The 14,818-nt window shown below is 41.7% G+C and overlaps 1 protein-coding gene across 1 annotated transcript in view; it reads right to left on the bottom strand.

The window, feature by feature from the left end:
• Positions 1-14,818, bottom strand: part of KDM3B (lysine demethylase 3B) — a 53,330-nt gene that overhangs the window by 29,924 nt on the left and 8,588 nt on the right. The window contains 8 exon segments of the mRNA XM_035891091.1: positions 52-253; positions 618-1,091; positions 1,094-1,763; positions 4,240-4,818; positions 5,738-5,806; positions 7,210-7,334; positions 8,855-8,960; positions 9,481-9,594. Of these exon segments, the coding sequence (XP_035746984.1) occupies positions 52-253; positions 618-1,091; positions 1,094-1,763; positions 4,240-4,818; positions 5,738-5,806; positions 7,210-7,334; positions 8,855-8,960; positions 9,481-9,594 (2,339 nt within the window).

Raw genomic sequence — 14,818 nt, forward strand, 5'->3', positions numbered from 1 at the left:
GTCCAAGCTCTGTACACAGACTACATATGAAGGAAGGAAGAATTTGAGCACCTCCGGAAATGGAAGAAACGACATGCCACAGTTGAGTCATCCTGCTCTTGCTCCTTAAATTTGCGGTACCGCTCCAGACGGCACTCCCGGCACTTGTGCAGATGTGGAGCTACATTGATGCAAGAGCCATCCTGCAGAAAAGGCTCACCTGACTGCTTCAGCTTCCTCACCTTACTCATATCTTTCAGCACAGACTGGCCAACTGGGTGAGGCAAAGTAGAAGTAAAAATCCATTAGTTAACTGCAATAGCAAAAGGACATTGGCCTCAATAAACATTTTCAGAGATCTGTATGATCATACCCATGCAAAACCAGTAAGACTGTTCAAGTCTGCAGCATACAACACTTTTGTCCTGACAAATATATGCTGAAACATTTGTCAAAGTTAACATGTTAATTTGCATACAAGAAGCATTAAGCTTTAGCCTTATAATTATCCTGTGTGCTGCCTGCTGAGCATAAATGAGGTTTACACCTGTGGTTAGTTGACATAGTTCATCACACAGGAGATACCCCAGTATCCCACATCCTTGTGCTTCTAAGACACCCTGCGTTCAAGTCATCACCTTTTAGGGGAGCTGTGCGAGGCCGGCCCTTTGGGGCTTGCTTCCCTTTTCCTTTCCCCAGCAGCAATTCAGCATTACGCTCTGCATTGGGGCCTAGCTTTGCCATCAAGTGGTCTGGGATTCCCTTCATACAAGCTTTGGCCTGCAACTGGTCTTCAGAGTCACTCAAATCTGACAGGTCACTATTGGTGCTGGAGTCAGAGTCCTGTTTGGATGTCAAGCTCCGCTCATCTAGAGAGAACCTTTTCACAGCTTCAAAAGGGGGTTTGTTCTCCTGTGGAAACTCTGCCTGTGAAGAGAAAAAGCCAGGTGGATGTCTGCCAAACACATTAGAAAACGTTTTCAGAAGAGGATTGTCCTGCTGCCCAGGCCCAACAGCTGGTTTTTCTTCCGTTGGGCTGGAGGAAAGCGTGGGCATCTCAATAGGCTGTGTCAGGTTGCTGGTTGGTGAGCTGGAACGGCCATTCCCTACAGAGAAGAGTCTGTAGAGGTGAGCGATTCCGGCCAGCCAGAAGTGGCCTTATGACCCACAGGTGTAGAGGGAGTAGAACCCCCCGTCTGAGATGAAGATGCAAAGCCACTGAAAGGACTAAGTTCTGCTTTCTCAGCAAATGCCAGGAAAGGATTTGAGGGTTCCTCTCTCGATAGCTTTGGGGGCTGTAAAAATAGGTTTTCATGACTATCTGGGGGGCGAGTATTCAAAAGACTTCGTGAAAAGGCTGGAGTAAGGGTAGGCATAGATTCCACAGGCAGCTTCCGCTCCACAGAACTGCCAGTCTGGGTTCCTGGTTTAGTGTCCGCTGAAAGAATTTTACCTTTACAGATCCCAGCACCCACACTCTCTGTACACTGCTTGAATGAGTCCCGACTAGAGGCATCCTCAGTCAAGCTCTCTGAAATGACTGTGAAGTAGTTACTGGAAGGTAGATTTTGGGACATGCATTGAAAAAACAAGTTCTTGGACAGATCAGCATCTTTCTGAGCCTCCTGTCCAGTACTACAGCCAAAAGGAAATCCAGAAGGCTTGCTTTCTGGAGTCACCACTCCATTTGATTGGCTCCTTCCACCCCCAAATACCAAGGACTGGGAAGCACTTGGGAGAGAGACTCCAAATCCAGAAGAAGCCAAAAGTGAATTTCGGGAATTCTGAAACAAAATTAAAAAGCATTAGCCTATTAAAGGATTCTTGTTTGATTCAGCAATACTGTGGTTCATCTAATTGTACAATTAGCATTCTACTTACCCGCCTGTAATGGAAACTTCCAGTGGAATTATTTACATGAAGAAATTTTAAAGATTCTGCTAGACTAATTTTTCCTACCTACAAGCTAACAGTGTCCATTACACAATAAAGACACATGAAGAAAATGAACTCTTGATGTCTTATCACACTTTAAAACAAAAGTGAGACACAAGACAAGGTGAACTAATTCACAGAAAAGCAAATTATTTCAATTGCTGATTGCTTTAATTCAAATCAGCAAGAAGAGAACCTTAATTGAAACTGCTTTTCAATAATCTCCCATCTTCCACCCTCCCCCAAGATCATCCTGACAAGCTGCTCCTACTTAATCAGCACCCTTGAAATAATTAACTTAGTTTGCAAAGTTAATTAAACAAAGAATGCCCTCTAGCAGTTAGCGAACAAACCGTTCCTGGTCACAGCAAGCCACATCTGCTGACAGGTACAGACAGATGCCTACGAAGTGGTGCCTTCCAGAAGATTACTCAGTAGAGGTTAAGCACAAAGGGCTTAACTTTTATGATCTTCAAATACCAGAAAGTTTTCTGACTTGCAGATTTCTGTTAGACCCATAGCTGTGATATGGAATATTCGCTTGCTGTCTTCTTAATTCAGTCCTACTGTAACTGATTATATTCTGCAGCTAACTCATCACTTCTATTCCTTTTCTTTGAGTTTCCACTTAGAAATCTTTTCATAAGGAATACTCACAATTAATACACTTTTATTCCAAGGCCATCTTAAATATGACCACAGCCTCCGCACAACACATCTTCCTGGTCAATAGTGTCACTGCACACCTACTACACTGCAAACTAACATTTAGCTTGTTCCTTGTTATCAATCTCCAGCTGTAATAACTTTAATAACATATTAATGTCCCCCATGACAGTTCTTCCAGATATTAGAATTTCAGATATTTCTTTTTAGAGCCAAAGTAATTTTCACAAATTGAGTTCCAACAGTTTTAAAAAGCATATGAATATGAATGCAAACCAAGCTTCTCAAGTAATCTCAAGGACCAAATCACACTATGATAAAGTGGACAGTCTGAAGCAGTAACACGTGAACGAACTATCTACAACACTTACTGATTTATGTCAGGTTCCCTCCCTGAAGGAAAATACAGTTTGAAATGCACTAGTGGTCTACCTGCAAATTCTGAAGCCAGATTGTTAATAATGATTTAAAACAAGTGATTTGGGGTTGGGGAGGAGGGAAGGAGAGGCGGTACCAACATTTCTCAGTACAATTAAAGTTCTTCTTAATACCACGGATATAATTTTGACCATTCACCTACACAATTTGTAGTTGCTCCCAACTCTGAACTTTTTTTTTTTTGGGGTTTGGCAGGGGGGGCAGGGCTGCAGTGGAAGAGATAGCAGGTTATACTGTCATATAACAATTTCATTGTGTAACACTGTCTTCTACAATTCTATTTCTCCTTTACACCTTATCATCTAGGAATCTTTATCCCAAGGTAAACATCTCTCCTTCCCCCCCCCCCCCCCCCCCCCCCCCTTTAACCTCCTGGCAATCACCCTAGACTCTCTAATGTACCTCTCATTTTCTTCACTTTTTTATACAGTAGACTACAAGTTTCTTAATTTTTGCTGTACTTACTGAGGTGGGGTTTTACTTTTGTTTTGTTTTTATAAGTCTTCATTTGATTACTTAAAAAGTCTTCTATTTTGCTTTTAACAGGATTTCCCTTCTATTTTTCCACCTTTCCCCTTGAAAACAAAGATACCACTTTAAGGTCTTCAAGCTGTTTCCGGACTGAGCTCTTTATTAAAATTTATTCTAAAGGTACCCATCTCAAATGTTTTAATTATTTCTTTGTTTTCAGCCCTAGATAGTATGCGATGCAACTGGCTCATTTTTCTGCTACAGAGCAATCATGGTTGTAACAGACAAGCTGGGCATCTATAAAAGGTTCTCTAAATGTAGCCTTGTTTTTTTCTGGTTTCAAGGCTTTTTTTTTTTTAAGTAACTTAAATGTTCAACTCTGTGCACATTCTCATACATATTTGTTTATATAAGGGCAAGAGATATTAAGTAGGTTATGTTCCATATGATACAACAAAATTAATTACATTAAGTGCAGTACTTAAAGTGACTTTAAAGCTGCATGTCTCAGATTAAGATTGAATAAAGAGAAGAGTGCTAAAAAGTTGTCTCTTACAACTCCTCCACCAAATATCTTCCTTTTCTTTTGAGTTCTTTCTTAGGTCAAATAACAGAAAGGTTTCCTCTGGGAGGGGAGGGATTCATCAGAGAAAAAGTAGTTTTCTCAATTCCATGGACACACTTTGTAACAGAACATCTGTTGCAAGTACGTATGCCTTTCTTGAATATGCTGGATCATGAGCTACTCACCTCTCCCTGGGCTGGCGATCGGCCCGTTTTCAGTTTTTCCTGTCCAGTAACAGCTGGTAAACTGTTATCAGAGATTCTCACAGTTGTCGGCGTCAAAGCAGTTGTAGTAACTGCAGTTGCAGAAGTCACTGTGCCTTGGCCAACCTGTTCCAGTGATTTTCCTGCCTCTTTACATCCAGATCCAACTAGTAACGCTTGCCCAGCCACAGAGGAAAATGGAGTGAAGGGCAATGGTGTGTCACCACCAACTGGCTCATCTTGGACTACTAGTGTTCGGCCGTTCTCTTTGGTGTAAGTGGCAAAGCGAATATTGCGATTAATCTGAGGAATGAATGAAGGCAACTGTTTGGCCCTTGGATCCAGTCCTGCTTCACTATTGGAGCCTCCTTTCCAAGGACCTCTGCTTGCCTCACCTCCATCGCTACCATTGCTATCCGCCTCACCCCTCTCCTTTAGCTTCTTCGTTGCAGGATCACACCCAGAATCTGAAGCGTTTTTCCTCCTCCGTCCGTCCTTTCCCTCCAGACTTTCTTTCTTCTTTTTCCCTTTAGATGATTTAGCCGCCTTTAGGCCCCCTCCCTATAATAGACAAAAACATGCAATCACTAAACAGAACAAGCAGGAATACTTGTTCAAAGAACATTTTCTGTTAGAACGAATATATTTCGCTGCTCTTAAGCTTAGGAACATTTCTTTTAATCACAAATACAGATGTACTGATACATCTAAGGAAAGATCCCACATGAACACAGAACACAAGCGTAAGTGCAGCCTTGTATTTTTTGTACCAGGATAGGATCTTCACAAGATTTTTGGCTGAGCTACTTTGCTGTAGCACATACCACGTCATGGCAGGTCTTGGGAAACATGCAACATAGCCATACTCCAAAATCGTTCTTGCTAATGTATGAAAACTACTTGCACACTAATTGTTACTACTACTCTAACCCCCCCAGCTCTTTTGAAGAGCACACTTTCTGTCCACTACCCAAAACCCACAATATTTAACTACAGGAGACAGCTTGCCCTTTAGCCGAGGGTAAACACACAAGTTTGGGCGTTATCATGGAACCTCTCAACTGAAGCAATGAAATGCCACAAGCATACAAGCCTGCTTCAGAGAAGCCAGATGGTAATTTTTAAAAATGCCTAAAATAGTCTGTGAGAAGCATAGAGCAATCCCGTTAAGAGAAAGGCACTGAGCACAGAGCCATTCTTTATCAGAGCATCACCCTTTAAAACGGAGCTCAGATATGTTTATTGAACACCCCCCTCCCCCAAGATCCACACTGAACTTAGTAAAACAGGCCTGAATGAAAATAGATTGTTTAAAGAAAGCAAAGTGGTAAACAAAGTTTTCCTCTTCCAATTACCTTATCAAAAGCCCACAGCAAACATAGCATCAGTTTTCAGTCGTTTACCTGTTTTAGATGTTTTATATCTAAATCTTTACGAAGTTTCTGAAGTTTCACACACAAGACCTGAACTGTTGTAGTACCTCACTTGGAGAAGTGTTATCCATCACCACATGAATCAGTCGAGGATCCACCGACTTTATTTCGCCACTCTAATTTTTATGAAGATTGATATTGAGGAGGTAGGAAGAAAACAGGAGGTTAGTTTTTAATTCAGAGTATACAGTATCAACATAAGAGACACAGGGTTGCTCCGCAGCCCCTCTCCTATTTGCCTTTTCTTTCTGTCCCACTTCCTTAGTAATACTACAGCCTTCCAGTTTACCTTCTATCCTTTTGCTCATTTTCTATTTCAAAAACTTTCAGGTTTGATTCCTACCATTGTTTCCTTGTATATTTGTTCTACTGAGCATCTCTAGAGGCATTCGTTGCATTAAATGCAGCTCCTCTTAAATTTGATTTAGTATTGTTCTAGTCTTCTGCATATTTGCTCTGCTAGATGTAGAAAAGACTACTGGAAGGAAGCACATCAATTTATGCTAACTATCCTCATCAGCGTCTCCCCAAAATGAGCAATGAATACCCAACCTCTTGAACTGTGCTTGGAGGTTACCTTTTTATTTCACATTAGATATGCAGCAACTTGGGTGCTTCCCATTTATCTGAAAGCATATACTCTAGAATTTCAATGCCTCTCCAAAATACTATACTTTTTACCATAAACAGTATATTTGTTTCCCGTGCACTAGCAATAGATGTAGTAGTCGGAGTGCAGGGTTACTGCATGTGTACACAGGACTTACCGGGCACATTCAGCGCATTCATTCTGCACATTTATTTTAGTGCACATGGAAAAGACTATGGGGGCGGGGGGCACGGGGCACAGGCCAGGACCCAAAAAACTGAGAAGAGTGCTGCTGCTACAGTAATTTACACACAGCACTACAGACCTGTTCCTAGTTGCTCCTGGAAGAGAAAGCCTTTAGGAGCAGGCTGCTGATAAGGCTGAACTACATGTCAGACTGCACAGAAGCATATAATACAAACCAGATAACTCCAGCAGTGCACAGATTTTCTGTGCTGTTTACAACACTTACTAGGTTTACTGATAGCAATAGGGCAAAAATAAACAGCCTAAGCTAAAATATATAAATCGTTTTTGTTTAGACTAAGACTTCATCTTCTATGCTACACTTGATTCAAACCACTTGTATAGCCTGTCAGATAGAAGCTGACAGAAGGCATAGAAAGACCACAGCATAACAGACCCAGAAGTTAACTTTCTGTACATCAGCATGTTCTCCCATCCAGAAAGCTACTTCCAATATCTTTTCATATCTCACTCATTTCCAAATAAATTCTTATAGGTTCTTTTACAGAAGTGGGCTGTGTATCATCATTTACTGTGGAAAGCCATCATAACAGAAAAAAAAAGATCTGCGAATCGCAACATGGGTAACTACTCATCTTTTAAAGTAAAAAACAAAGAACCAAAAGTACAAGTTTTGGGGAAGCTGTATTTTAGGAACACCAAAGCAGTGCTTCGTATTTTTACCTCAGTCACAGACACCTCCATGAGACGAGTTATTGGGTCTTGATGGCTCACAACACCACAGAGCCAGCTATTTTCATCCTCTGGTTGGTAAACCTTAACTCTTTGGCCTTGGACATTGTAAGGACCTGGAAAAGAAGGACTTTGAGTACATTTTCCAGACAAGCTTTATATCATACTAGTTAAGAGTCATACAATAAAAAAAAAAAAAAAAAAAAAAAAGTTCTGTGCACATAATTAGGGCTTGAAGTGTCATCTTTCAGCTGGAAAGAAATTAAAATGCTAGGGCTTCTGCTGCAAGTCCTCCATAAGCCAAACATTCTGTTGTAAAAAGTCAGTAAGCCTTCACTGCTGTAACTCGAAACTATTGTAAAGACGAAATTAATACAGTTTACAAGTGAAAAAAAATATGTGAAAGATCAAAATAAACTCACTCCTTTGACAAAAACAAGCTAGATGGGGGCTTCTTGCCAACTAAATTCTTTTGCTTCCTAACTTAAGGTCAGTAATTATGAAGTATCAGTCCAGCAGACAGTCATAGCATTCTGACTCAGTTCAGATACATCAAATCCCAGTATAAACTGCATGCAGTTCAGAATAGAAACATCTATTTGTAACTGTAGAATATAATTACACAAATATCCAATGTCTCTAAACCAACCAGTCTTAGTTCTTTGACACAGGTAATGGATCACCTATAGAAAGGTTTCCTCTCACCCTGCCCTCACTCTCCACATCAGCATGCAGAATTTTCCTCCTACCCTAAGTCCAGACAAAAAAACCCTTAATTAATATTAGATCATCAAAATTGACATGATCCAACACCCTGTATCTGATACAACCAGAACTAGGTGCTTCAAAAGAAGGCTCCGAACTGGACAACTCTGAAGCTACTTGCTCACTAAGAAGTTGTCCTCACAGCATTTTTATCAATAAGCATTTTATTTAACCAAAAGGCACCAAATCCCCATTAAGAATTACATTGTCCTTCAAATGTAATACAGTGGCCTAAGTCTAGGGAGGCCACCTGGCCCATGAAACCAAATTCTGGATAGAAAATTGTTTTAACACTTGAACTAGAAGACCCCAGTGTGACAACAAAAGTTGCAATCAGGCTTAACCCTAATACACAAACCAGACAACAGTTATTGACTACGCTGAGCAGCCACGGTCATGCCATATTTTCAACTTAAACAATTCATGTATTAATTATCAAAACACCAAAATTTGAATTTGTCATAACAAACAAAATTTTTTAAAGATCAGCAACTACAGAGTAACTTCGCTTCTAAATTTCCAGAATTATAGAACAGAACCATAGAACAGGACCAAAACTTTAACAATTCAAAATTAAAGCTTAAAATAAGGGAAGTTGTAAATACATGGATGTTATCAAACACATGTCATCCCACTTTAACTACATCTTCAGTGATCATTCCCAGTAGGCATTTCTGGTGGTATCTCAGCAACTGCTTATCTGTAACTGTGACAAAATAATGCTTCTTTGTAAAGAACTTGCAAAACAATACAGAAAATTGACCTTCCAGATCAAATAGTAATAGAATATTACTATTCTCCTTCACAAATCCCAGTGTAGTCTAACTGTTCCACAACAAAGTAGCTCTGAGATAGAAAAACACAGTCTCACCTCTACTAAATATCTCCTGAAGCTTCTGGTCACTGATCAATGTGTTGACAGATTCTCTTAGTGAAGGCTGTTCCTGAAGAATCTGATTTTGACTTTCTGTTCCCATCTGCCAACAACAAACAGTTTTAACACAGTCTTTTAAGGTAATAGAATTGTTAGCTTTTAAGGGACAGCTCTTCTTAATATATAGTCTTTTAAGGTAACAGAATTGTTAGCTTTTAAGGGACAGCTCTTCTTAGATTGCTCTCAGAGACTGACAATCGGAAAAAAAAAAAAGTAAAATTAAGAAAAACATTGCTGAACATGCCAGGAAGAAAAAAAAGGACTAGCTATGCAAAAACTGTTGCAAAACTTCCATTGCAGTTATCAGCTACACGATGCTTGACAGCTAGCTCTCCAACTGACCAATACAGAAAGGAGCAAGGACTTTTCAAATACAGATGGAGATTATGGTAAGCACTTGGAAAAGCAGGGAAACAAACACAAATACGTGACAGGGCACTGAAAGGAGGAAGACAAGAATATGGCAGTGGAACAGTAAGAAAACAAAAGATAAAAACAAAAGATAACCTGACAATCACAGCACAAAGTTAAATTTGCACTTTAATTGAACATAGTTCAAATACCTGAAACAAACGTAATCCACTGGCATCAGACAGGAAACGTAAATGCCTGTCCAGAAGAAACTCCACTGGGACCACAGAGCCTAAACCCAGCTTATCTACTAGAGGAGTGAAGGTCTGTGATGAACAACAAAAAACAAAGGTTATAAAAACAACTGAGCACACATACAGACCAACAACAGTTGTTTTCATATGCTAGTTAAGTATCACAAAGAATAAAAAGCTTCATTTCCCAACTTGCACCACCCACTGCCTGAGTTTTATTGCAAATTATTATTCACTGTGTCTAAGCCAATAGTTCTTGTAAGTGTAGCATATTACAAGAAGGAATTACAGGAAATTGGCTCCATTTCTTCATTAGAACTTAAAGCAGAACTGAAAACACCTTTTGTGGCATTTGTTTTTTTGTAGGTAAGCACCTTCTGATGCCCAGGTTAAAAAAAAAAAGCTTTGGTTAATGGTTATGCTACATAATTTGGGCATAGCCTCGTGAAAGGAGCATTTTTATTCCCATACAGAACTCCGGTGTAAATAATTTATATGCATATTCAAAAGGGGAGCTTTTTTTGCTAATGTTTTGTGCAAAACTCAAGTTCATAACGGGTGTACTGTTGATATTCAAGCTGCAGGACTGTTGTGTTCCATTCCTGAGCAGTGCAGGCAGGGACAGTCTTGCCCTGTTCCCTAGCAGAGCAAGCAGGGACAGTATATAGCAACTCGCTTCACTGACGATTTTCAGGTGAATTAGACAGAGGACCCTAAGGTTGCTCACTGCACTGCCTCAAATACAGGTCAGGCAAGTCTAGCATATAACAGAATTTCTGTACTTTACTCCATTCAACAATAGTCTTAATAGCATATATTCTTGAGTCAACAATATTCTAACAGCATATCATGCATGTTGGTAATATATGCCTATAGTCTATAGCACACTGGCATAGCGATATGGGGAAAGGCACAGAGAGACCACGGGCGCAGAGAATAAGGAGGACCCTCCCGCTGAGTCACGAGGTTCAGAACAGACCCCCTTCCTTTCTAAACTCCTTCTCAGAGAGGAGTCTAGATGCAGCTAGGTCCTCTCCTAGATTCAGACTTGGTCAGTGGTTTATGTCTAAGGAGCACAAGGAGAGGGGAGAAGGTGATACACCCTGTTCGGAATTCCAGAGGCGAGTAGCATAGCATGGGGGGGGGGTCTCAGACCAGCTGAGGGGAGCTCCAGCGGCGCATGGTGGGTAGGGGAGCTCCAAGGGGCTGGCGTTTCAGCCTCTTGTTTATACCCTCATTAGTACATAGTCACAGTGTGTATAGCCTAACAAGAAGTTCTGTGCTTGCCTACTTGCAAAGCCACGCCCTATGTGGGTTACAAATAAGAGTGGAGGGCACTTAACAGAGGAAAGAGGAACTTCCAGTGGTTCAGCAAAACGTTCTCAGTACCACAATTTTTTAGCATGAGTTATGATGATATAGGTAGGTATGAGTGACACTATTTATTCCTGGTAGTTAATAGTATAAGCTTCCCCAGGGTAGTCCAGGCTCCTGACATGAGTCTGGGCTGCTCAGGTTCTTGACATTAGTTTAGGCCTCTTCTGCAAGTAGCGGATAAGAAGCGAGGGGAGTGACAGAGGCATTTCCTGCACATTCGAGGCAACCGTTGACAGACAGAGAGGGGGCTGCCAGACCTCCACCTAGCCCCGCTCCCCACTGTGGCATGGTGATAGCATCCTCATCTTCAGTAGGTTCTTTCAGCCAGGCAGAGCCTCATCAAGGACAAATCACTAAAAACATTGTGGTGGTGCATCCCCCCCTGCCCTTTCTGCTGGACGGCTTTATGATCTCAGAAACTCCCACCAGATCTTGGCCTTGGTGTAAGGAGACAGACGATTAGGCGGCACTGTCCGTACCAGGAACTGCTACATGGCTGAGGCAGGGAGTGAAAACGGGAACAATCAGTTACCCCCTCGTAGCCTCGGAACGTACTTTATCTGTTCTGTAACCCGAGTGGCATGGTACCATCGTTACTGGAATTCCAGTGATTACCAACCTGGACTGTGGCCCAGACTGGAAATTTACTGATGACTAAAGCCAATCATCTCACAATCCTATAAAACTGCAGTCCTAAGTGAGGCCCTCTGAGCTCTCCTGGACCCACAGCAGGCTGTGACCAGCATCTCCCTCTGAGCGGGGACGCCTCTCACAGCTCACAGACTCTCAAGTTTGCTAAAATCAGAGGTCCATCACCAAAGACCAGCGGTGGAGCCTGGGCTGAAAACCCTTCACTCCTTGAGGCTCAACCCTTGCCCATTGAGAAATGCTAAGACATCTGATGTGAATATTTCACTGAACTCAAGGGGAATTTTTAACAGGTATACCTTTTTATTTATATATATATATATATTAGAAAAAATGTAATGATGTCTGTGCGTATGCATGAGCAAATTGATTTAAGTAATCTGTAAACATGTGATTTAGTTACAAAGTGAGTCTGTCATGATTATAGTTGACTCACTCCATGAACATTAATTTAGTCAACGATTAAGTGCTGCTAAAAATCTTGTGGTCCACCTTAAAACTGTGAATAAACCCGAGACTGCTGCTAGAGATGTGTTATCCTTAGACGTAAACCATTGACAAGGTCTGAGACTAACATTGGACCTAGGCACATCTAGACTCCTCTCTGAGGAGTTTAGAACACAAGGGGGTCTGTTCTGAACCTCGTGACTCAACGGGAGGGTCTTCCTTATCCTCTGCATCCATGGTCTCTCTGTGAATTATCCTAATTCAAGTGTAACTTAATTTTCCTTTGTGTACTTCTTCCACGCAGTATTAGAGTGAACCTTGCCATCTTCGAATCTGTAACTAAGTTGCTGTTTTGATTAAAACAAATTTTGTTAAATCACTTTGTTAATCGACTGATGACTGAGTGCTATTAAAATTTGATTTGCTGTAAAGGCACAAATAAATTCTATGCAGTTTGATTTAGTAGCAGCTGTAAATTCATGCATTCACAACAAGTTGGTGTAGTCGGCAGGATCCTAAATCAGCATTTGTGACAATTACCTAGCAGAATCCTTGTAACCTAACTTGCTGATGGAAGAGGAAGTTGCCAACCACTGGAGTCTTTGAAAAGTGTTATCTGTCTCATGCTCACACTTACATGATTTTAACACACAAGTATTCACATTTTTCTCTTAACAGCTCCCATTAAGTTTGTGCACACTCCATTCTCCTGTACACAACAGTATGAATGTAAAATTTATTTTCTCAGTTAATGTAAAACTATTTCCTAAAAGTGAACAGGACTACAAAAAAGAGACAGTGAAGGATGGATAGATGTTCATAAGTGATGCATCTCAAAAAAACCCCCAAACTCACCACCACCCCCCCAGGAAAAATACCATCTACTTTGTAACGCTAAATAGTTGGCGTTGCAAACATTGCAAACAATGCAATAGCATTGCCCACATTGCACATATGTAGTCTGGTGCTTTGGCTAACTCCAGTCTGTATTCCTGTGCAGTTATTTGGGTAGACCCCTAGTACTCAGTGAAAGCTTGAATGCTCACATGGCTGTCCAGAGGATGGAAACATTTTTTCAGCAAGTCTACAAATATAGCTTGAGTTATACTGGAAATACTCTGCGATCTTAGCAGACCCATATTTGCTTCTAACAGTCTTCTAACAGGTTCTGACACAACTCATTACACAATCAGAGTGCACACTATGCTAATACTCCCAAATCACTCAGGTATCAAGATATTTGGGAAACATCTGAAAGAAATTTATCCTATATAAACAGTTTCCCAAATGAAATTAAACTGGAGTTCACTCTTGGAGACAAGTTGGAAATACATTGAAAGGAAAACTCCACCTACGGAAAAAAACCACTATATACAGAATCTCTACTGTAAAGATCTGGTTTTCTTCTGCCTTAAGACAACTGCAATAAAGTAACCCTCAGAGAAAGATGCAGTGCTGAACTTGTTGCTTTGAGCCCAAGCATCAGTTTAAAACACTAAATTCAAATTCTGCCAAGGCACAAGATCCTTGACTGGAAAAAACATTTCAATGTGCCCATGCACAAAATGTAGTATTAAAAAGCAGAGTAGGATCACAAGCAGTCCAAGGACTGCAGAAAGAAAAAAGAAAAAAAAGAAGGGAAAAAATAATAAAAATTAGACAGCATGAAAACGAGGGTAGGATTCTCACATATAATGATCTTTCCTCTTTCAGAAGTGTATTGGGTTTGTGTGGCAAGGTCTTGGTCGTGGGGGGGCTACAGGGGTGGCTTCTGTGAGAAGCTGCTAGAAATTTTCTCTGTGTCCGCTGCTGGCCAAGGCCAAGCCAATCAGCGACAGTGGAAGCACCTCTGTGATAACATATTGAAGAAGGAAAATAAAAACAGCTGCGGCTCAGTAGCTGGAGAGAGAAGTGAGAGGATGCAAGAGAAAACAGCCCTGCAGACACCAAGGTCAGTGAAGAAGGAGGGGGAGGAGGTGCTCCAGGAACCGGAGCAGAGATTCCCCTGCAGCCCGTGGTGAAGACCATGGTGAGGCAGGCTGTCCCCTGGAGGCAGCCCATGAAGGTCCATGGTGGAGCAGATCTCCACCTGTAGCCCATGGAGGACCCCATGCCAGAGCGGGTGGATGCCCAAAGGAAGGAGGCTGTGACCCCGTGGGAAGCCTGCGCCAGATCAGGTTCCTGGCAAGACTTTCAGGACCTGTGGGGGGAGAAGCCCACGCCGAAGCAGGTTTGCTGGCAGAACTTGTGACCCTGCAGGGGACCCATGCTGGAGCAGCCTGCTCCTGAGGGACTGCACCCTGTGGAAATTATGGACTCATGCTGGAGCAGTTCGTGAAGCCCATGGGAAGGACTCATGTTGGAGAAGTTCGTGGAGGACTGTCTCCCATGAAAGGGACTCCACGCATGAGCAGGGGAAGAGTCCTCTCCTGAGGAAGAAGAAGCAGCAGAGAGAAGGTGTGATGAACTGACCCCAAACCCCATTCCCATCCCCTTGTGCCGCTGGGGGGAGTAGGTAGAGAAACTGGGAGTGAAGTTGAGCCCAGGAAGAAGGGAGGAGTGGGGGGGAAGGTGTTTTAAGATTCAGTAGTTTTTTATCCTCTCCTTCTCTGATTTTGATTGATAATAAATTAAATGAATTTTATCAAGTTGAGTCTGGTTTTGCCCATGATGGTAACTGACAAATGATCTCTCCCTGTCCTTATCTCAACCCACAAACCCTTTGATTTACTTTTCTCCCCTCTGTCCAGTTAAAGAGGGGAGTGATAGAACGGCTTTGGTGGGCCCCTGGCATCCAGCCAGGGTCAAACCACCACAACAAGCC

Source organism: Egretta garzetta, unplaced genomic scaffold (assembly GCF_000687185.1).
Source record: "Egretta garzetta isolate BGI_Z169 unplaced genomic scaffold, ASM68718v1 scaffold270, whole genome shotgun sequence".
Lineage (NCBI taxonomy): Eukaryota > Metazoa > Chordata > Aves > Pelecaniformes > Ardeidae > Egretta > Egretta garzetta.